This window comes from Anomaloglossus baeobatrachus, chromosome 4, assembly GCF_048569485.1.
Source record: "Anomaloglossus baeobatrachus isolate aAnoBae1 chromosome 4, aAnoBae1.hap1, whole genome shotgun sequence".
Classification (NCBI taxonomy): Eukaryota; Metazoa; Chordata; class Amphibia; order Anura; family Aromobatidae; genus Anomaloglossus; species Anomaloglossus baeobatrachus.
Window position 1 is genome coordinate 437,411,431 of NC_134356.1, and position 25,008 is coordinate 437,436,438.

General features: G+C 47.6%; 1 protein-coding gene across 2 annotated transcripts in view; it reads right to left on the reverse strand.

The window, feature by feature from the left end:
- The window catches only part of SLC28A1 (solute carrier family 28 member 1), a 300,208-nt gene that overhangs the window by 109,452 nt on the left and 165,748 nt on the right, over window positions 1-25,008 (reverse strand). The window contains exon 18 of one of the 2 annotated variants that reach the window (XM_075345490.1): window positions 18,069-18,631. The exons of the other annotated variant lie outside the window; for it this stretch is intronic. Coding sequence (XP_075201605.1) covers window positions 18,511-18,631 — 121 coding nt within the window. The 3' untranslated portion in view covers window positions 18,069-18,510. Of the gene's footprint in view, window positions 1-18,068; window positions 18,632-25,008 lie in introns of those variants that run through there. 2 annotated transcript variants of the gene reach the window in all.

Sequence of the window (25,008 nt, forward strand, 5' to 3'; positions counted from 1 at the left end):
AACCGCGCAGATCCGGACATTTACAGCCCGGGCCCGCTCAGCCCTATTAGTGAGGTGTGGATCCTGCTCGACCCGACTTTGTCTGGGTCCAGATCCAACTGACAAAGATTTTGGGCATCGATGCAGATGCTTTCCTTCTCTTCAGTCTGTGAATTTTGGAGCAAACCTCTGATGCCCATGGTGTAGAATGTGTGAGCAACTCTTCAGACTCACCCATGTGTTTTTTCACAATCAGTTGGGTGGTTGAAGAGTTGTGACGTGGGGGGAAACAAGTATAATTGGGGTGGTACCTCTAAGGAATGAACTGTGTGTGATGTTGAGGTGCAGGAAAAGGAGAAGAGGCCACTTGATGCAGCGCTTGCTATCCACTCTAGCACATGCTGTTTCTGGCCCTCATTTACAAGTTAAAGCACCGTGGGCCTGCCAAAGAAATGGAGTGGAGTAACAGAAGTTGTTCTCAGTTCTCTTGGGATAGGACGAGCCGGTGTTTTCTCAGTAGAGCTTTGACTAACATTATAACGTCCTCACGTACACTTCGAAAAACCCACCTATTCCCTCTTCCACCATGACCTCATGATTTACCCCTCATGTTTGATGTATCCTTCCTCCTTTGAAACAGGTGTTTTGCAACCTTAGACCTACACCTGTCAGACACCAGACACAAAAGTAAAATTCTGTATTTCTTTGCTCAGATGGCAATATTGGGATGGCCCACAAAAGTACCAATACATAGTTAGATGGTTTACTGGCAAATTTTTAGCAGGCACTAAAAAGTAGCAATACCTATTGAGATGGTTCACTGGCAAATACTTAGCAGGCACAAAATTGGTTCACTGGAAATTTTTTAGCAGCCACTAAAAAGTAGCAATACCTATTGAAATAGTTCACTGGCAATTTTTTAGCAGGCACTGTAAAGTACCAACACTATTTAGATTGTTCACTGGTAACTCTTTAGCAGGCACTCACAAGTAACAATTATTATTTATATCATGAAATACCGATTGTGGCACACACCTTCCTCTACACTGTTGTCCTTATTCTATACTATCGCTTTCCTATCTATCTCAACTACTTATGATTCAACTTCTATCCAAGCTGTCTAGCAGCAGCACCTTCCCTAACCTTTAACATTCGCAAAATGGCACCAGCGCCGCATGTCCTCATTTTATATGCAAAGGGACATGTGACTTAGGCAGCCAATGACACAAGCCCTTGTATCTGAACCTTGTGAATGTTTTCTGCACTGTGATTGGCTGCAGGAACATCCACTAATAAAGTTATGAAAAAAAAAAATAACTGCGTCGCTCCTCTGGCCTCTCCCCACCCCCTCCCGACATTAAACACAATGCCCCATTCATTATTCAGCACCAAATTCCTATCCAAAAGCATCATGTGTTATTAGAAAAGCATTTTGGAAAACAAACATAGCAGATCATTACCGGGTTTTTCAAAAATGTTCTGGTACACGACCTAGAACCAGATAGGGAAATGCTCGTACCAAATTTGAAATTGGCAAATGTGAACCAAACAAGTTCACTCATCTCTACTCCAGATGCAAGAAGCCGAGTCGAAGGTGTGCAATTGGTCAACAAGGGTGAGACAATTCAGCCCTGGAGATCATGTACTGGTGCTCGTACACACAGTGGAACGCAAATCTCTGGCCAAGTGGCAAGGCCCCTATGAAGTGGTCGAACAGTTGGGCAAAGTTAATAATAATATTCACCAACCAGGGAGAAGGTAGCCCTACCAGATGTGCCAAGTCAGTAAGAATGCAGAAAATGTTCTGGTACACAACCTAGAACCAGATAGGGAAATGCTCGTACCAAATTTGTCATCCTGATGAAGGAGACAGACGTCTCTGAAACGCGTTGACCTGTACATAGAATAAAGGAATAACATTAACATTGGGTTGCCTTGGAGGGTGTCTTGGTGTTGGCTAAGTTTGGTAGAGATGTGGCTCTGCTTCTTCCTCCTGAGGATGGTTTTGTAGTGCCTTTGTATGGTGTTGTAGGCTTCCCTCAGACCAGGGTAGTTGGGGGTCTCTGTTTATTGTTTGAAGCTGGTCTCAGGATCTTAAGTACGGCTCTACATTCTCTGTCAAACCAACCATTGATCTGTTATTCTTTTGGCCTCTTGTAGTTGACTTTAAGGACGGACAATTTGGCCATGGTGTAGAATATATCACTGAGATCTTTTACAGCTTGACTCACTCCGTCTGGGTTTGTTTTGTATTCGTATTTGTAGATGTGGTGGCGCATCTCCTGTATATCGGGCCTGCTTGGAGACTCTTTATATTTTATTGCTGACATTTTAGACCATTTATAGGATGGAGACTGGTTTAAGAGGCTGCTCTGCTGTGGCTTTTGTGTGGATGGTTTATCTGTAGATTTCATGTACAGAAGAAGTTGGCTGTGGTCTGACAGGTGCATTTGTGAGATGACTATGAAGGTGCCGATATTTGCCAGGTCCATATCTGTAATGGCATAATCTATTACACTCCTTCTTACATGGGAGTTTAGTGTCCATCTTCCTAGAGAGTCTCCCTTGGTATCTCCAATAAGAATATGAACACCTAAACTTCGACAAAGTAAGGAATTTTTTAACACTTTTGTTGGCTGTATTGTCATAGCTGTTTCTCTTTCCACTGAAAGTGAGTCATGGCTGTCATTCTCTGCTCCAAATATGTAGATGTTTCCATCCATGATTAGGAAGTCTTTTTCTTTACCTGTTCTTACACTGAGGTCTCCAAAAATGAGAACTTTGCCCTGAGCTTGATAATGGTTGGCTTCTTCTTGTAAGATCTCAAAGCTATCTGGATTGAAGTAGGGGGACTCTGGTGGTGGTATTAGGCAGTGCAGAGGTAGACATCAGACTGAGAGGTGAGGATGGAGCTGCTGATTCTCATCCATATAATAATAACAATAATTTTATTCATTTACATAGCGCTATTAATTCCACAGCGCTTTACATATATTGGCATGTAGCTGCCTCCTCTCTTCACCGGTTTGATGTACTAGTGGAGCTCTTCTTTACACCAGATCAATATTCCTCCTGCGCAGTGGCCTTGTTTGATGTTTTTATTTTGACGGTAGGGACAAAGATTTCCCTGTATCCGATGGGCACCAGAGATTCATTTTCAGATCTGTTCCATGTTTCTAGGAGGATCTGAATGTCTATGTGGCGCCCTGGACAAGCCAGGTCGTCACAGTTACTGCAACAACACACCCCACACCCCGGCTAGGCACACCTAGGTCAAACACAAATCCTTGTTGCCTTCCTCCAGGGGCTGATGTCCACACCAGGGGGTGGGCCAGGCAGTTGGCCCCGCCCACTGAGGAGTTTACAGTCCTGGAGGCGGGAAAAGGAAGGCAGTTGAGTTAGAGAGTTGGAGAAGTGAAGTGGTAGAGGAGCAGCCTGACTGTGTCCGGGTGCGTGGCTCTGGCACATACAGCAAGGTTGGCAGACGCTGGTGACCGTCTGCAGGAGAGGCTGATTGAAGTGAACCGTAAGGACCGGGGACGGGCGGTGGCCCACCGGTACCGGATTGGGGAGCGAAGAGAAGCCAGCACCATTCGGCAGGGCCTACGGACCCCGACCAGGCTAGGAGTCGCCGTAAAACTGGTCAAATCCGTTAGCGAAGGGAACCTCCGGGGTTTCCCAGCAGTCAAGACCCGATTGAAGGCAACAGCTCAAACCGTGAAGGGAAACACAGTCACCGCCAAGGCTACAGTTCCCAGGGCCAGAGCCTGCGGGCAAAAGGGGCTCCCTCAGCATCCATCCAAGCTGGGGAGCGGGTTACCGGTGGAAAGGCAGTCACCACCAACCTACCGGGAGAAGAACAACCGCAGCCGTCTGTGGGACCCGTCCATCCAGCCATTTGTTTTACCGGAGACTTTGTGTTCATCATTGGCTGAGTGAGTACCACTGTGCCGTGCGGCACCGCGCTGCCCCTGCGACCCTGCACCTCACCAGGTCCCGTAACCCGCCTGCCATCTCTTCCCTCACCGGGTCCCGGGACAACCAACCCCCCTACCCACGGAGGGGAAAAACAACATCCAGGCTGCTCCCTTTCATCGCTCCCGGGATCCCCATCCAGAGCAGCGGTGGTGTTACAACCTCACCACAACCGTGGGTGGCGTCACGGACAATATCCCTAAACCAAACCACCCCCCTTTCACTCACGGGCGAGGAACGCCGCTCGAGTCCCCGGGATCCGTCCCACCGCTCGAGCCACCACCGAGCAGCAGCAGCAGCCGGACCCGAGCAGTGGGTGAGCGCAGCGTCCCCTCCCCGCCCGCGACAACTTGGCGTCACGAACAGGATCTTACCGCTCTGCCGTCTGGTAGAGGTGCGCCTTGTGACCGCCGGAGGTGTCCGGCCGAAAAATTTGAGAAGCCGCCATTTTGAGCTCGAAAAGTCCCCACTCGAGCATCCTCCCGAGTAGTGGAGGTGCAAAAACCGAAACCCCCGCTCCTGTAGAGGAGGAGCCGGAAAAAGACTAAGGGGGACGGATGGCGTCTGGCCGCATGTAGCTCGCAGCTGTGGTAGCAGGGACGCCAGGACTCTGCAATCTTGTGGTTCCTGGAAAGCACCATGGCCGAGATGCACAGTCCGACCAACGACCCCGTAGTCCCCGCGCCAGGCACCAGGCGTGGGTGAAAGACCGGACCGCCCCGCAGAGTAACCGTCTGCAGGCCCGCATGCAGCTCCTCCTGGAGGAGTGGGAGACCGACATGGCAGACGTGGTGGCTGCTATGCGGAGACGCGAGGTGGAGGGAGATTTGGAGGAGCGGGTAAGGGACCCACGCCCCTGTATTCCGGAGGGATCGGCCACTGCGGCTGGGGGGGCCCGGCCTGAACCCGCTCACCCTGCTGCCTCCCCCGCTACCCGTGTTAGTCGCTGCGGCCCTGCCACTAGGCCCGCTACCCGTCCAACCGGTAGCGATACCCTGCCAGTCAACTCCGGCGGACCGACCGGCTGCAGACGCTCGGGGCAGCCCTGAACCGCTCCTCTGGGAGCCGCCGGGGCCGTGTCCCCTGAATGAAGATGTATCAAAGGCCCCGGCAGGGAACGCAACAGGTCCCATGCTGGAGCCCGGGACCGTGGCGTGGATGAAGGCCAGAGTAATTGAATTCAACCAACGCCAACAGGATCAGATATACCTCATGATGGAGCAGTGGACCCGTGAGGTGGAAGCGCTGGTTGCGACTGCCCCGATGTATGAGATGGGAGCTGACGTGACGGAGCTGACGGGTGACCCACGCCCCCATGTCCCACAAGGACCGTCCACTGCGGCTGGGGGGCCCGGCCCAGTCTCGGCCCTCGTATCATCCCTGCCATTATCCATGGGGCGCCTAAGTGTTGGCCGACCTGACCTGCTGCCCCGTGCTACCACAGTAGAATCTGACATGCTGAGTGCCGGAAACCCGGAGACTGTGGCAGCTGGCGGCAACCCGCCTGGCGCAGGGACACTTGATAATGACACCGGCCCCGGCGCCGAGCCCACCGCTGCGTTCGAGAAGGCGAGTGAGCGTCTTCGCTACGAGGGAGGGCCGGTGGTTTTCTATAGCCCGCACACCGGTGGAAATGGATACCGGGCACCCCTCTCCCAACAGGCCTGTCACTGCATGTTCGAAATGTTAGTAGCAGAGGATGAGGCCACCTCAGCGGAAGGGTCAGAGTGATGGCAGCGGGGCCCCGCTGTAAGTTGTCCCCGTTGGGACCACCAGTTTAAAAGTTGTGAATGATAAAATGAATCAACAGAAGATGTAACCTGATTGGCACTTTGATTAAACCGGCCGTTGCCGGCAACCAGTCCCCGTAGGGACTTCCTGCAACCGTTGCGTAAGGGACGTCTTACGGACAAGCCCGAGAACTGGCAGGGCAACCACAAACTTAGTGGGATGTAAATAAAAATGTTTTGGCTTGAAACCGTTACCCGCCTCCGGAGAGGCTGATTTGGGAGGATGGGCCTGGAGGAAAGGGATGGCCCAGGCCCGCCACTACCGTAACCGGTGGCGATCCTCCGGGGGGGTTCAGGGGTCCCCATGGATGCGGGTCCCCTGAAAGAGACAGTACCCGCTCGGGCAACTTGGTTCTGGATTGGGGCAAGGGGTGCTGCCCACTTCTTAGGGGCAGCATCAGGGCCAGGTTGTTTGGGTGGGAAAAGAGCGGAAGCCGTTACCGTTTGCAACGTCTAAGAACTGTACCTCCCGTTAAGGGAAGCTTTATACAAAAGAATGCTTGTTTTACTGTTTTATATGTTTTACCCCTTTTCCACAGTTAACCAAAAATAAAACCAGTGATGGACGGACAGCCCGCGGACGGTCTGGATTTTACTAAGGGGGAATGTGGCGCCCTGGACAAGCCAGGTTGTCACAGTTACTGCAACAACACACCCCACACCCCGGCTAGGCACACCTAGGTCAAACACAAATCCTTGTTGCCTTCCTCCAGGGGCTGATGTCCACACCAGGGGGTGGGCCAGCCGGTTGGCCCCGCCCACCAAGGAGTTCACAGTCCTGGAGGCGGGAAAAGGAAGGCAGTTGAGTTAGAGAGTTGCAGAAGTGAAGTGGTAGAGGAGCAGCCTGACTGTGTCCGGGTGCGTGGCCCTGGCACATACAGCAAGGTTGGCAGACGGTGGTGACCGTCTGCAGGAGAGGCTGATTGAAGTGAACCGTAAGGACCGGGGACGGGCGGTGGCCCGCCGGTACCGGATCGGGGAGCGAAGAGAAGCCAGCACCATTCGGCAGGGCCTACGGACCCCGACCAGGCTAGGAGTCGCTGTAAAACTGGTCAAATCCGTTAGCGAAGGGAACCTCCGGGGTTTCCCAGCAGTCAAGACCCGATTGAAGGCAACAGCTCAAACCGTGAAGGGAAACACAGTCACCACCAAGGCTACAGTTCCCAGGGCCAGAGCCTGCGGGCAAAAGGGGCTCCCTCAGCATCCATCCAAGCTGGGAAGCGGGTTACCGGTGGGAAGCCACCGGAACCGAGAACACAACACAGGTGCAGGGAAAGGCAGTCACCACCAACCTACCGGGAGAAGAACAACCGCAGCCGTCTGTGGGACCCGTCCATCCAGCCGTTTGTTTTACCGGAGACTTTGTGTTCATCATTGGCTGAGTGAGTACCACTGTGCCGTGCGGCACCGCGCTGCCCCTGCGACCCTGCACCTCACCAGGTCCCGTAACCCGCCTGCCATTCCTCCCCTCACTGGGCCTGGGACAACCAACCCCCCTACCCACGGAGGGGAAAAACAACATTCAGGCTGCTCCCTGTCATCGCTCCCGGGATCCCCGTCCAGAGCAGCGGTGGTGTTACAACCTCACCACTACCGTGGGTGGCGTCACGGACAATATCCCTAAACCAAACCACCCCCCTTTCACTCACGGGCGAGGAACGCCGCTCGAGTCCCCGGGATCCGGCCCACCGCTCGAGCCACCACCGAGCAGCAGCAGCAGCAGCCGGACCCGAGTAGTGGGTGAGTGCAGCGTCCCCTCCCCGCCCGCGACATCTACATTGTTTAGTCTTTGAATAAAATTGGGGTAATTTGTTTTATATCCAAAAACCTTTGATTTTCTAGCTGCTGATTGGGAGTGAGGACATTTTTTCTATATACCTTGTTGGGGATATACCTTGTAATGAGGATGGCTGTGTAGGACACACTGGATTTCTGAACGCTTTATAGATGTACTTGGTTTGATGCAGTATGGAGACAATATGGAGGTTATAATTCATATGGGAGGACAGTATGGCAGTAATAGCACCTAAAATCAGACAGTATAGAGGTTATAGATAATAATGGGGTATAGTGCTGTATCATAGTCTAAAAGGGAGACAGAACAGCAGATAGAGTTCATAAGTGTAAACAGGGTGGATGGAATACTATATAGAGAAGGATAGTGTGGAAGCAATGTATTAGTAGAGGGACAGTGTAAAGGTCACATTATGTACAGGGAGTTCATAATGATGTTATTTTTAAAGGCAAAATGTTGGAATGTACTGCAGGAGACCTAAGCAGAGGAAAGTCTGCGGAGATGAGCTGTAAATATGAAAAGTCATCATGGTGTCTGGACCAGATGGTGACAAAGGGATGAGAACGACTCCAATCATAGAAAAAGTCACTTGTAAAGTACCTAAGCATAGATTTTTATTTGTAATAACGAATGCATCTAATCAGTGCTGTTTTCCTAGTACAGTCCGCAGTCTGGTGATGGCCAGTAACAACAACTCCCAACATCTCCTTAGCATTGTTAAAAACATATTGAGAGTTCTAGGTTCATGCTATTCAAATGTATATTGAAGAGGCTAACCTCACAAATGATTGAACAATGTACTAAACTTGGTGTTTGGTGCCAAGTAAAACATTTGCGTACTGCTGGTGGTTCTAGTTATGTTTTCATGTACTCATGGTGGTTCGGGTGATGTTTTTATGTACTGTTGTGGTTCTGGTGATGTATTCTCATTTTGATGGAAATTCTAGGGATGTACAGTGGTACCTCGCTTAACGAGTAACCCTCTTAACGAGAATTTCGCTTAACAAGCAAAGCTTTCTGTAAAATTGTAACCCGCTTTACGAGAAAGCTTTGCTGTACGAGCGAAATTCTCACCGCTCACACTTCCGGTTTCGTCCATCCACCGTGCACTGACCCGCACTTGCAGTCCACACAAACACACACATGCATGCACAAACACACACAAACACACACATGCACGCACAAACACACACAAACACACACATGTACTCACAAACACACACAAACACACACACACACGCATATGCAGTATTATACTCACCTTACCTTCCACCGCCGGGCTCATGGTTCTTGTAGTTCCCGGGTACATCGCGGCGTCCTCGCGGCGAACTACAAGACCCAGGAGGCCTGTGATGGAACGGAGGGTAAGGTGAGCATATAATATAACATAATATGTTTACCTTTCGTTTCATCGCCGGCCTCCTGGGTGCTGTAGTGCGCCGCGCCGCTCCAGTCCACGCTGTGTATCTGCATCCATAGCGACGAGGGAGGAACTTCCTGTCACCGCTAATGAAAGGCAGAGCGCTGGCCAATCAGAGGCAAGCGGCTCTGCCTTTGACGTCAGCGCTCTGGCCGGGAAGTTCCTGCCTCGTCGTTATGGTAACGGGTTACACAGCCCGGCCCCGTAGCAGAGAACAGCAAGTCCCAGCAGACCGGCGATGGAACGGAAGGTAAGGTGAGCATATAATATGTGTGTGTGCATGCTTGCATGTGTGTCTGTGTGAGTTTGTGTGTGTTTGTGCATGTGTGGAATGATAGAATAGGGGACCAGGATGGGACATTTTAGAAGTTGTGGAACGGATCGTCAGCATTGCAATGATTTCCTATGGGAAATCTTGCTCTGCTGAACGAGTACCTTGATTAACAAGCACAGTCCCAGAACTGATTGTTCTCGTTAAGCAAGGTACAACTGTAATCATGTACTCATGGTGGTTATGGTATGGTGATGTATTAATCTACAGATGATGGTATTAATCCTGTATTCAAATACTGACAGTGGTTCTGGGAATGCATTCCTGTACATATGGTGGTTATGGTTATGTGTTTATGTACTGATGGTGGTTCTGGTGATGTGCCCATGTACTGATGGTGGTTGGTGATGTGTTCATGTACTGATGATTTTTCTGGTGTTGTAGTCATGTACTGATGGTTCTGGAGCTGTGTTCATATACTGATGATGGTTGACGATGTGTTCATGTAGTGATGGTGTTTCTACTGCTGTATTCATGTACTACTGGTTCTGATGCTGTTCATGTTCTGATGGTGGTTGATGACGTGTTCACGTACTGATGGTGTTTCTGGTGCTGTATTCATGTACTACTGGTTCTGATGCTGTTCATGTACTGATGGTGGTTCTGCTGAGTATTCATGTAATGATGGTGATTCTGGTAATAAATTAATGTACTGATTTTGGTTCTGGTGCTGTGTTAATGAACCAATGAAAGTTCTAGTGATGTATACATGTACTGATGGTGGTGCTGATTATGTATTTATGTACTAATGGTGGTTTTAGTAAAGTATTTGTGTACTGATAGTGGTTCTAATGATGTATTCATATACTGATGTTGGTTTTGGTAATGAATTAATGTACTGATGATGGTTCTGTTAAAGCAGTTGTGTACTGATGGTGATTCTAGTGGTGTATTCATATACTGATGGTGTTCTGGTGATGCATTCCAGAAGTGATTGTGGTTCTGGTGTTGTGTTAATGTAGTGATGGTTCTGATCCTGTGTTTTTGTACCAATGGGAGCTCCGGTGATGTGTTCATGTACTGATGGTGGTTTTGTTGATGCCTTCATGTACTGATAGTGGTCCTGGTAAAGTATGTGTACTGATGGTGGTTCTGGTGATGTAATCATCTAGTGATGGTAGTTTGGTTTTTTTTTATGTACTGATGATGGTTCTGTATTTCTGTACTGATTATTGTTATGCGATGTATTAATTTACTGATGGTGATTATGTTGTGGTGAAGTTTTCATCTACACATGATTGTACTGATGGTGTATTGAAATACTGATAGTGGTTCTGGTAATGTATTCATGTAATTATGGTGGTTACAGTGCTGTGTTTCTGTACTGATGGTGATTCTAGTTATGTATTTATGTACTGATAGTGGTTCTGGTGATGTGTTCATGTACTGATGGTGGTTATGGTGCTGTTTTCATGTACTGATGATGGTTAGAATGCTGTTTTCATGTACTGATGATGGTTCTGATTATATAATTGTGTACTGATTGTGTTTTGAGTGATTTATTTATGTACTGATTGTAATTCTGGTGTTGTATTCAATCATAGCAGATTGTTTTTTGTCCTATGAACTGTGGTATTACAATATACAGTATAAGTGATCAGATGACCACAAGTTCAAGTTCTTTAAAGAGAATAATACAGTAAAAGCAAAACCCCCAAAAATTGACAGAACTGCGTTCATTCTCTGCCAGTATATTTTGCACAGTGGAGAGTGGTGCAATATTAATTTTTGCCTCAGGCAGCAGAAGAGCTAAAATCTGCTATGGTCTCTCAGCACAAAAATAATGTAAGTATGTGCTCTAAAACCTGTCTGGAAATAAGAAGAAGCATCAGAGCTAAAATAATATGTATTTATTTCATATGCTGTTGAAATGACTGGTATATTCATCTTAAGGAGCAAATGTCAGAATACTTCTCATTTCTTATGATGACCATTTTTTTATTGTAGTAATAAAACATGTACTAGCTAAACCAAAACACACAAGGAAAAATCTGGTTCAATGTAAATTTGCTCAAAATTATCAGTGGGAATAATAGCCTGTAGAATGTGGACTACCTCTAAGGCCTAAAACACACATCCGTGAAAACCACATCCGTGTAAAACGGGCCGTTTTTCGGGTCCGTTTTCCGTTTTTTAGGTCCGTTTTTATGGTATGTGTGGCCTGCGTATGTATCCCGTATGCTAGCCATATGTGTGTGTGAAATGTCCGTGTGTGCGTGTGAAACTTAACTGACATGTGTTTCTGTTGTCCGTGTGGAATGTCCGTGTGTGATGCAAAATGTCGTTTACTACATTTCGGCAGACAGAGTAGCGCGATGAGAATGAACTCGGGTGAACTTCACCCGACTTCATTGTCATGCCGCGGCTCTGTCTGTGTGCCGTGTACTGATTAGCGGTCACCTGTGAAGGTGCTGTGATTGGGTGCAGTGAGACATCTGAGACACCTGTCCCTCAGCGTGGGGGCGTGTCTCACTGCAACTAATCATAGGCACCGGTGGGCGGGGAAAGCAGGGAATACAAGATTGATTAATGAGCGGCCGGCTTTTTCAAAAGAGGAAAAGCCGCTGGAGTTTAGAGAACAGCAGTGCAGCGCCGCGCCGGAGATCGGGGAACGGTACGTATGAGAGAGGGGGGGAACTGACCGATAGACAGCGAGAGGGACAGATAAGACAGAGAGACCGACTGACAGACATAGAGAGAGACCGACCGACCGACGGACTGAGGGAGAGAACGAAACAGAAAAAGAAAAAAGACCGACATCACATGAAAAAAGCACAAAACGTACAGGGAGCAAACAGAGATGCGTCCATGTCACTCGGACGTGCGCACAGACCCATTGACTTTCACTGGGTCCGTGCTGCGTGTTGCATGCTGAAAACGGACATGCTTCTGTGCAAAACGGAGACACAAACGTAGCACGCACACGGACCCACGGACCTTAATGAAAAACGCACATGTGTCCTCAAACATTAAATAACATTGGTGCATGTTTGGCCGTGTCTCCGGTATATACGGAAACGGACCAAACACGCACGTGTTTCACGGATGTGTGTTTCAGGCCTAAGATAGTTTTAGATAATGAATGTTGATCTAAAAGATGGATATTTGCTTCAGTGCTTTATGGACTTATAAACAAGTCACAGAAATAGAGAAATATATTCAATTATACAGTATCATTTACTCCAAAAATTCAAAGGTAGCCAGAAGAGAAATGTTGTATATTAAAGGAGATGTTTATTTAGGTTAATATATCAAATCTTTGAGATATGGTAATTATCAGGCAATGTAATTATTTTCTCCGAAAAAGCCCTCCATGTCCGGCGTAATCCAGGATGGTCCAGCGTCGCTTCCAGCTCTGCTGCATGAAGGTGACCGGAGCTGCAGAATACACCGCCGCTCCTGTCAGCTCCACGCAGCTAATGAAGGGAATAGCGCGATCAGCTGAGCTGTCACTGAGGTTACCCACTGTCACTGGATACAGCGGTGGCCGCGGGTAACCTCAGTGACAGCTCAGCTGATCGCATGGCTGTCTTCAGTTGCTACGTGGAGCTGACAGGAGCGGCTGTGTCTTCTGCAGCTCCGGTCACCTCCATGCAGCAGAGCTGGAAGCGACGCTGGACCATCCTGGATTACGCCGGACATGGAGGGCTTTTTCGGGCTTATTAAAGTGGTGAACGAGGGTATATGTTTGTGTTTTTTATTTTTAATAAAGAATTTTTTCGGGTGTGTGTGTTTATTTACTGTCACTTACAGATTAATCATGGAAGGTATCTCGGGGAGGCACCTGACATGATTAATCTAGGAGTTATTGGCAGCTATGGGCTGCCAATAACTCCTTATTACTCCGATTGCCAACGCATCAGGGCAAATCGGGAAGAGCCGGGTACAGTCCCAGAACTGTCACATCTAATGTATGCGGCAATTCTGGGCGGCTGCTGACTGATATTGTTAGGCTGGGGGACTCCCCATAACGTGGAGCTCCCCATCCTGAGAATACCAGCCTTCAGCCGTATGGCTTTATCTGGCTGGTTTTAAAATTGGGGGGGACCGCATGCCGGTTTTTTAAATTATTTAATTATTTATTTCACTGCACAGTATAGACACACCCACCGGCTGCTGTGATTGAGTGCAGTGAGACACCTGTCACTCAGCGTGGGGGCGTGTCTCACTGCAACCAATCATAGGCGCCTGTGGCCAGGAAAAGCAGGGAATACGAGATTGTTTAATGAGCGGCCGGCTTTTTCAAAATAGTAAAAGCCGCTGGAGCAGTGTGAATGCCGTGCAGCGACGCGCCGGTGATCGGGGATCGGTGAGTATATGAGAAAGGGCAGCTCAATTCAGTTACTCAGGAGTTTAGCGGTCACCGGTGAGTCCTTCACTGGTGACCGCTAATCAGGACGCGACACAGACAGAGCCGCAGCATGACAATGAAGTCGGGTGAAGTTAATCCGAGTTCATTCTGATCGTGCGGCTCTTTCTGTGTCTGCTGTCATCTGCCATTCAGCTCTGCTACATGGCTGTCTGTGTCTGCTGTTAACGGCCATGTAGCAGAGCTGAATGGCAGATGACATAGTAAAAACGCATCCCTACACATTACACACGCTTGGCAAGTCAATAAATAAAAAAAAAGGGTGCCCAATGCATACGTCACAGAACACATGATCTAAAGGATCGCACACAAAATTGATCAATTTAACATAGACTACTAACGCATGTGTGACAGCAAATAAACGACTTACGTGCAATCTCATAAGATCCCATATGCAACCTGGGCGTGTCACATCGCAAACGTGATTGTACAACTAATTGCAACGTGTAAAGCAGGCTTTAGACTTTAGGCAAATATGAGAGTCTCTACAATAGTTTTTTTTTTTTTCAAAGGATACATCCATGTTCTAGGTGTGACATTATTATTTTTCACATAGGCAGCACCATTCGAAAAAATGTGCCAACTTTGCCACAGCCAAATCCTATATTTTCAAATTTTTCTCATCAGTGAACTGGATCTGTTTCTCATCCACTTTAAGTCAGAGTGACAATTTGTCATCAATTTTTTTATATGCAAAAAAATTATGAAGGTTTTGCAAACAGTTAGGGAAAAACAAACAGAAGATGGCGGCAACCAAAATGGAATCTGTGTGCTATCCATTTTTTCTAGACCCACTTCCTTAGGTCTAAAACACACGTCCTTGATAACCACGCACGTGTAATACGGGCCATTTTTCATGTCCGTAATCCGTTTTTTGGTCCGTAAATAACGCATGTGTGGTGGCTGTGTGTCCGGCGTATGGTAACCACGTGTGCGTGTGGAATGGTCGTGTGTGCGTGTGAAACTTAACTGACGTGTGTGTGTGTGTTGTCCGTGTGAAATGTCCGTGTGTGATGTTAAATGTCGTTGATACATGCCGGCTGACAGCAGACAGAGTCGCGCGCTGAGAATGAACTCGGGTGAACTTCACCCGACTTCATCCTCATACCGCGGCTCTGTCTGTGTCACGTGTTGATTAGCGGTCACCCGTGAAGGACTCACCGGTGACCGCTAATCACCAGAGTGACTGAATGGAGTACCCCTCTCTCATACTTACCGTTCCCCGATCACCGGCGCGGCACTGCACGGCTGTTCTCTAAAGTCCGGCGGCTTTTCCTCTTTTGAAAAAAACAGCCGCTCATTAATCAATCTCGTATTCCCTGCTTTCCCCGCCCACCAGCAAATATGATTGGTTGCAGTGAGACACGCCCACACGCTGAGTGACAGCTGTGTCACTGCACCCAATCACAGCAGCCGGTGGGCGTGTCTATACTGTACAGTAAAATAAATAAATAAAAAAATAATTAAAAAAACGGCGTGCGGTCCCCCCTATTTTAATACCAGCCAGATAAAGCCATACGGCTGCAGGCTGGTATTCTCAGGATGGGGAGCCCCACGTTATGGGGAGCCCCCCAGCCTAACAATATCAGCCAGCAGACGCCCAGAATTGCCGCATACATTAGATGCGACAGTTCGGGAACTGTACCCGGCTCTTCCCGATTTGCCCTGGTGCGTTGGCAAATCGGGGTAATAAGGAGTTAATGGCAGCCCATAGCTGCCACTAAATCCTAGATTAATCATGTCAGGCGTCTCCCCGAGATACCTTCCATGATTAATCTGTAACTTACGGTAAATAAACACACACACCTGAAAAATCCTTTATTAGAAATAAAAAACACAAACACATTTCCTGGTTCACCAATTTAATCAGCCCAAAAAAGCCCTCCATGTCCGGCATAATCCAGGATGGTCCAGCATCGCTACCAGTTCTGCTGCATGAAGGTGACCGGAGCAGTAGAAGACACATCCGCTCCTGTCAGCTCCACGCAGCAACTGAGGTGAGTAGCGCGATCAGCTGTGCTGTCACTGAGGATACTCACGGCCACCGCTGGATCCAGTGACAGCGGGTAACCTCAGTGACAGCTCAGCTGATCACGTGGCTCTCTTCATTTGCTGCGTGGAGGTGACCGGAGCGACGGTGTCTTCTGCTGCTCCAGTCACCTTCATGCAGCAGAGCTGGACCATCCTGGATAACGCCGGACATGGAGGGCTTTGTCGGGCTGATTAAATTGGTAAACCAGGAAATGTGTTTGTGTTTTTTATTTCTAATAAAGGATTTTTCAGGTGTGTGTGTGTTTATTTACTGTAATTTACAGATCAATCATGGAAGGTATCTCGGGGAGACGCCTGACATGATTAATCTAGGATTTAGTGGCAGCTATGGGCTGCCATTAACTCCTTATTACCTTGATTTGCCAATGCACCAGGGCAAATCGGGAAGAGCCGGGTACTGTCCCAGAACTGTCGCATCTAGTGTAATGTGGAGCTCCCCATCCTGAGAATACCAGCCTTCAGCTGTATGGCTTTATCTGGCTGGTATTAAAATTGGGGGGACTGCACGCCGTTTTTTTTAATTATTTAATTATTTATTTCTATACTCCATAGTGACACGCCCACCGGCTGCTGTGATTGGGTGTAGTGAGACACCTGTCACTCAGCGTGGGGGCGTGTCTAACTGCAACGAATCTTAGGCACCGGTGGGCGGGGAAAGTAGGGAATACGAGATTGTTTAATGAGCGGCCGGCTTTTTCAAATTAGAAAAAGCCGCCGGAGCTGTGTGAACGCCGTGCAGCGCCGCGCCGGGGATCGGGGATAGGTGAGTATGAGAGAGGGGGGGAAACTTCAGTCACTCGGGGGATTAGCGGTCACCGGTGAATCCTTCACAGGTTACCGCTAATCAGTACACGGCACACAGACAGAGCTGCGGCATGACAATGAAGTCGGGTGAAGTTCACCCGAGTTCATTCTCATCCCGCTACTCTGTCTTCCGACATGTAGTAACGACATTTTGCATCACACATGGACATTTCTCACGGACAACATAACCACACATCCGTGCAAGGAACGTTTTATTTGGACTCCCATAGGCTAACATTATGTCCGTGTGTGCGTGCTCCGTCCCTAAAACGAACATGCTTCCGTGCCAAACGGAGCAAAAAACGTGGGACACACACGAACACACAAAAGATCAAATAACACGCATGTGTGTCTTTTAACATAGAACAACATATGTGCACGTTTGGTCGTATCTCCGGTATGTACGGAAACGGACCAAACACGCTTGTTTTCAACGGATGTGTGTTGCGGGCCTTAAATGGATGAATTTGGTCCAAAAGTTGGATCAAAATAGAACATCGTGCAAACTTTTTTTTATGAGAAAAAACAAACAAAAGCCCCATAGAATATAGAGATGATTAAGCATTTAGGTATACACACCTTTCAATATTTGCTGAAAACTTCTTTGGTTTCCATTTTTCCATTTGTAGCAAGTAGAAAAAAGTAATCAAATTTAATCAAAGGCCACATTCACACATCAGCGTGTTGCAGACTGCGATTCCCCGACATGCACCGGGTCTTCTGCCCAAACCTGACAGCCTTATGTAAACCTATGAGTCTGCTGAGTTTGGGTTGGAAGACTCCAGCTGCATATAATGAATTGTGACAAATGGATATGCATATGCACCCCAGAGTAAACATTTCCATCTTCCTTCTGCCGAGATCACTCTGCATAAGCTGTAAAATAAGCAGCTCTGTCCTCACCTATGAATTTTTAAAGGGATTTTCCATTTTCAGCTGTCTCTTGTCCATAGGTTTATACTTGCTAAAAATCAAATCAGCATTGCACATTATCCCTAGGTACCTTTCCGGTGCTGCTCTGGTGTATGTTGACTGGCTGCAGTGGTGATCTCACTAATAAAGCACTTGTGATCACTGCAGCCAATCACTGGTTTCAGCAGTTCTGCCATTGAGTGCAATGATTGACTGCAGTACTGATTGCCTCAGGCGCTGTAGAAATTATGACCCCGCTGCAGACTGTAGAATCTCCTTTCATCTGTCCTACCAGGAGCAGACAAGTATATTTGTGTTTTTTATCTCATGTTTTTCAGCAGGCTCCTTGCTGCCAGTCACATTATTAAATGTCTCTCTACACTGTTATCTATCGCCACCAACTCTTCCAACCTTCTCCTCCAGAGGGAGGATGATGACAATCCATCTGTAATCATAGCTCGGAAAAGGGGTGGACCTGGCAGAAAGTCCCCGGCAGAGAACAGTATACATACACATTGCATCGCGTGACTGACAGGGAGATATCGGCTTAGAAGCATGTAATTATGCATAACATATAATTACAAATATGCTTGTTAACAGCTGTTAGGACTGATGGAGACAGGTTACATAGTAATAGATAACCCCTTTAAGACATCTTTTTAATGTTAGCAATTATGACATATCCAACATACATTACAAACCAAGGGGTTTGTGTTTCAACATATTAGACAGTATAACATTTAACGAACATTGTACTTTGGCAAAAAAAAAAGTAAAATCAGGTTTTTATTGTGATATCTTAAAATGTGAGATGTCCTTCATGATGCACTGAGGAAGCAGGCCTCCACTGTGCTGCATTGTATTGTATGGGAGAGGTAGATAACTTACCATTGTGTTACAATATTCCAGGGTATTAATGAAACTATACTTATAAATAATTGATGTGTCTGTTCTTCTGGATGTATCAGTCCACAGTCCACATGGCTGAACTTCTTATATCCACATGCCAGTAATTCCTGATGCTGATGTTTCTCAGTGCTGGTCTGTCCCATTATGCATGAGAAATTACATGGCTGAAGACGGTCACAGACCTTGACAAACTGTATTGTTGTAAACTGAGCAGCAACTAAAGAAAGTCAAGTTTGAGTGAGTCGCATTTTCCCAGCCATTTACAAATGACAGTGTCCCATTTATATTTTTAGTGCTGCAAAAGGAAAGAAAAATGTATGAAGAATAAGGGACTTTCAAAACCAGTTAGAAGATAAACATGGATTTTATTCTATGTAGATCGTAGAATGCATGGAACCTCATTAGAGACCTATTTTACATAATGCAAAAGATTGGATCAGCCATAGAATGATGACATGACCTCGGGGGGAATCTGGATAGAAAGAGGAAATCACAGCTAAGCCATAGAGAGAAAGAAAACAATAGAACACAGAACAAATTGTGCAAATGACCAGCCCAAATTCATCATGAGCGGTATTTTTAAAGGGGTGGTTCACCCATTTTTTTTATTTTCTCTATGAGTGTACCTTACCATTATAGGCGTTTTCTGCATTGGCTTCTATTTGCACTTCTGGCACTGAGCGGCGCTATCCTGCACGCTCAGTGCCGGTCACATAACCCCCTGGTGCTGTGGCCGCTAGTATCCTCTTACGTCCCGTCAAGTTCCGGGCTCTCAGACTTGACGGTTACGTCAGAGGATGCTGGCGCCACTCACATTGATTGACAGGGCTGCAGGCGGTGACTACTGCACGTCACAGCCCAGCATCGAGGGGAGGATCCGGAGGACGCCAGTGTGGAGCGGTGAAGACAGCTTAGCGTACGGCAGATGGTGAGGCACGGGGCACCAGTGTGGAGTACTGATCTCACTCTCCACCCGCCCGCTCTGCTGCGATGTCAGGAGAACGGGCGGTGTCGGGAGGTGTGATCATGTGCTCCTCCCACCAGCACTACAGGATGCAGCAAGAGACTGACAAGCTGGTGACATGCAACACCGCATGTGTCAGAGCAGAGCATGTCACCGCTCTGCTCTGTCACCTGTCCTGCTGCATGGGACCAACTGTCTCCACTCTGTCACCTGCACCACAAGTCACAGAGTGGAGCAAGTTGGTGACAGAGCACCTCCCCCCCCCCCCTCTCTTCTCTCCCCCCACTCTCTTCTCCCCCTCCCCTCTTCCTCCTCTTCTCTCCCTCCTCTTATCCCTCTCTCTCTCTTTTCCCTCCCTCTCTCTCTCCTGGCATGGTCAGTACAGAAATTTCTCGATCGTGGAGGGGTGAGAGGGAGTAATAAACATGGAGTCCCTACTGAGTCTGTGTATTTATTTCTAATAAAGTATTTTTCTCTGTGTGATGTCTTTTTTTTTAACCCTTTATTTGAGATTCTTAATGACCAGGTCAAACTTGGCCTGATATTAAGAATCTCGGGCTTTATACCAGCTGGTAAAACATAGCTGGTATTAACCCCTTATTACCCAGCGTGCCACCTGCCACCAGGGGCACTGGAAGAGTTGGATACAGCACCAGAAGATAGCGCTTCTATGAAAGCGCCACTGGGGCGGCTGTGGACTGCAATTCGCAGCGGGGGGCCCAGAAAGCTTGGGCCACTCTGCGCTGTGGATTCCAATCCCCAGCTGCCTAGTTGTACCTGGCTGAACACAAAAAAAATGAGCGAAGCCCACGTCATTTTTTTTTTAAATTATTTCATGAAATTTATTAAACAATTTAAAAAAAAGGGCTTCCCTATATTTTTGGTTCCCAGTCGGGTACAAATAGGCAGCTGGGGGTTGGGGGCAGCTCGTAGCTGCCTGCTGTACCTGGCTAGCGTACAAATAGAAAATGCAGCGGGAGCCCACACTTTTTTTTTACCCCTAACCCTAGGGTTAGGGTTATGTGATTTTTTTTTATTGTTTTTTTTTATTTTTAATGAATTTTTTTTACATAAAAAAATCGACATGGGCTTCGCCCATCGAGCACCAGAGCATTTTACTGCTCATTCATCCCTACTCCTGACCACAGCGCCAGCAGAACAAGTAATCAGATGACTCCAGTGTCGGCTGATTACTTGTTCTGTGTCCCCCTGCATCCATCGCAGAATGTGCGGGCTGTGAGGTCACCTGAGTTCAGTCCAGCACTGGAGTCAGCTGATCTGAACTCAGCTGAACTCCAGCCCGCACACGCTGCGATGGATGCAGGGGGACACAGAACAAGTAAGGCCTAAGCCACACGGCGAGAAAAATGGTGCGAGTGGAGTGCGATAAAACATCGCATTCCATTCGGACCAATATTAGCCTGTGTATCAGTGCACATGAGCAATTATTTTCTCAGCCCTAATCGGACCGAGAAAACAATCGCATGATGCTGCGGGTGCAATGCGAGACTCTTTCTCTTTTACCCATTCAAGTGTATGAGGTGAGAGGAAAATCGCACTGCTCTTGCGGCACATCGATGTACCGCGAGTGCAGAGCGAGAATCGCAATAGCCGACTACGGAGGAGAGAGGGAGAGAAATCCCTCCCACCCCTCCTCAGTGCTGGCCCGTCCCTCCTGAGTGCTGGATCGCCCCCCCGCAGCTGAGGTCTGCTCGAATAGTTGGACCTCAGTCGCAGGGACACACGAATGACACTCACCTCTGCTGTACTGAGCGTGAGCCGAGTGTAATGCGAGGGGATCGCAGTAATCCCCGTGTGGCCCCAGCCTAATTGGCCGGCACTGGTGTCAGCTGATCTGAACTTAGCTGAACTCCTGTACACACAGCCCGCACACGGTCACATGTGATCGGCAGCAGGCAGTGACTGCTGTTAAGGCTACATTCACATGACCGTTCCGTTTTTGCGGGCTGCATAAAATGGTCCCTTTTTTTTCACGGATGCATCCGTGTGGCATCCGTGTGCCTTCCGTTTTTTTTTCGGAGCGCAAAAAACGGAAGCAGCAAGAAAGATAAATAGATGAATAGATATAGAGATGGATAGATAGATATAGAGACAGAGAGATAGAGGAATGAATGAATGAATGAATGAATAGAGGGATAGATAGATAGATAGATAGATAGATAGATAGATAGATAGATACATAGATGAGAAAGACATATATAATGTCCCACCCCCCTGCATATTCTAAGCTGGCACCCTTTTGTGACTTTCATGTGGCACTAAGGTGCTTAGCCTTGTATTTAGCCAAAAAATAAATAATAAAAAAAATGACATGCGGTCCCCCCTATCCTTTGTAGCCAGCTAGGGTAAAGCAAACGGCTGCAGCCTGCAAACCACATCTGGCAGCTTCACCTTGGCTGGTAATCCAAAACAGACGGCACCCATCGCTGTTATTTTAAATTAAATAAATAATTTAAAACAAAAAACACGGGGTCCCCCCCAAATTGGTTCGTTCACCAGCCAAGGTAAAGCGGACAGCTGTGGTCTGGTATTCTCAGACTAGGGAGGTCCACCGTTATTGGACACTCCCCAGCCTAAAAATAGCAGGCCGCAGCCGCCCCAGAAGTGGCGCATCCATTAGATGCGCCAATCCTGGTGCTTCACCCCAGCTCATCCCGTTGCCCTGGTGCGGTGGCAAATGGGGTTGATACCAGATGTGTAATGTCACCTGGCATCAAGCCCTGGGGTTAGTGATGTCAGGCGTGTATCAGATACCCGACATCACAAACCCAGTCAGTAATAAAACAAAAATAGACAACAAACACATATTTATTTAAAAAAACACTCCCCAACACATACCCTCTTTCACCAATTTATTAGAAAGAAAAACAAATCCAGGTCTGGTGTAATCCAAGGGGGTCCCACGACGATCCATACCATAGTCAATGTCCCAGTCAATGAAGAACAGAATGTTCCCCATTGGCTGGGAGAGCCGTGCAGTGACCTGAGCTAACATCAATAGGTCAGCCCAGGTCACTGCAGGGCATGACGAGTACTGCTGTCAGGAGGTTAGAGAGGTACATTACCTGTGGTGATCGCTGAACTCCTGACAGCAGAGCTGTCACTGAGTTCAATGACCGCCGCCTTCACAAACCAAGTATCGCAAGTGGCCTGTGACGTCACCACTAGTCACAGTCTCGGGTTGACAGCGAGAGGTGATGTGACAAGCGGCGGGCATAGAAGGCAGTGACGAACGCTGACGTCAGGAATGCAGGACTTCATCACCGCAGGTAATGAACTTACTAACCTCCTGACGGTAGCGCTTGTCATGCCCGCGGCTGCTGACACTGTAGTGCGGGCAGCTGCTGACACTTCTGTGCGGGCAGCTGTGGGGATGGGGCTAGAGCGGTACACAGACTGCACGGGCACCCGACGGAAGTCACACGGAAGTGCTTCCGTGTGGCTTCCGGGAATTTTGCAGACCCATTGACTTGTATTGAGTCACGGTCCGTTATTACGGAACAGAATAGGACATGTTCCATAATAACGGAGCGGACATACGGCATCCGATGTGTTTTTTTTTGTAGGATCGGATGCACATGGAAGTGCTACCGTGTGCCATCCGATCCTACACAAAAGACATTGAAAAGATGGTCCTGTCCGTGGGTCCGCAAAAAAATAGGAACTGACCAGGACAAACAGATCGGTCATGTGAATGAGCCCACCTGCAGCCATTGCAGTGTGTTCGGGTTGTGAGAACAGGAGTCAGCTGACTCCAGTGCCGGCCGATAAATTCTGTGTCCCGCTGAAGAAGGATCCGGTAAAATAACGGTTGCATGCGTTGCACATTTAATCCACAGTATCCGGTCATATGCGGTTTACGTTTTTTTGCCTACAGGCAAAAAAACGCTGATGTGAAAGTAGCCTGCAAAATACATGCCACACGGATGATACGGACGACACACAAAGACTAAGCAAGAGGGGAAAAAAGCAATTTCATGACCCCTTAATTTTTTTTTCCCAATTATTTTTTTCACATGTTGCGCCGGCTAATAATCATAATTTCTGTACACACACACAGACTATGAACTATATGAGAACAAGCAGAAGATAGCCGCTTTCTTCCCCTGGTTGTGTAGAGCTGGGAGCTTCTGCTGTCTCTGCTGTCATTGCTCTCAGTGCATCCACACTGGGAAGAGGCAGGGAGGAGACTTTGGGTGGAGAGGAGAGCTGAGGGGGTGTGTTAGATACAGCCCTAGAGCCACAAAGAATTATGGGAGTTGTAGGAATTGAACCCAGGAAGTCAGAAGAGAGATTAACCCCATCAGAGCTGGAGCCAGCAATGAGGATGTGCTGCTAGAACACAATAAAAGGTAATATTGCTGAAAAAACATAATAGATGTGTGGAGAGGCACATATTAGCAAGATTTATTAGAAAAAAAAAATCAGTTTTGGTAACTGGACAACAACTTCTTTAATGCAAATCTTGATAAGTGGAAAGGATGGAGTGCAAGGTGCCTGTTCATTAAGCAGAACATACTTATAGTGAATCAGGAGAGGTGGTGCGGACACATCATTGGTGCAACCTGTGCCGTGACACAGGAGCCCAAAAAGCCTGCAATTAAAAAGACCTTTGCACAAGCTCATTAGATCCTAGGGTCATACTCAGTCTATTATTGCTGATGTACACTACAGTTGAAAAGTTTAGGGTCACTTAGATACCGTATGTCCTTATTTTTGAAAGGAAAGCACATTTTTTCTTAATGAAGCTAACATTAAATTAAATAGAAATACACTCTATACATTGTTAATGTGGTAAATTACTATTCTAGCTGCAAAAGTCTGGTTTTTAATGCAATACCTACAGTGCCTACAAGTAGTATTCAACCCCCTGCAGATTTAGCAGGTTTACACATTCGGAATTAACTTGGTATTGTGACATTTGGACTGTAGATCAGCCTGGATGTTATTTCTTTTTTTTTTTTTTTTTTAAATTGTGAAAAGTTTATTCAGAGGGTTATTTATTATTCAACCCCTCAAACCACCAGAATTCTGTTTCGTTCCCCTAAAGTATTAAGAAGTATTTCAGGCACAAAGAACAATGAGCTTCACATGTTTGGATTAATTATCTCTTTTTCCAGCCTTTTCTGACTAATTAAGACCCTCCCCAAACTTGTGAACAGCACTCATACTTGGTCAACATGGGAAAGACAAAGGAGCATTCCAAGGCCATCAGAGACAAGATCGTGGAGGGTCACAAGGCTGGCAAGGGGTACAAAACCCTTTCCAAGGAGTTGGGCCTACCTGTCTCCACTGTTGGGAGCATCATCCGGAAGTGGAAGGCTTATGGAACTACTGTTAGCCTTCCACGGCCTGGACAGCCTTTGAAAGTTTCCACCCGTGCCGAGGCCAGGCTTGTCCGAAGAGTCAAGGCTAACCCAAGGACAACAAGGAAGGAGCTCCGGGAAGATCTCATGGCAGTGGGGACATTGGTTTCAGTCAATACCATAAGTAACGTACTCCACCGCAATGGTCTCCGTTCCAGACGAGCCCGTAAGGTACCTTTTACTTTCAAAGCGTCATGTCAAGGCTCGTCTACAGTTTGCTCATGATCACTTGGAGGACTCTGAGACAGACTGGTTCAAGGTTCTCTGGTCTGATGAGACCAAGATCGAGATCTTTGGTGCCAACCACACACGTGACGTTTG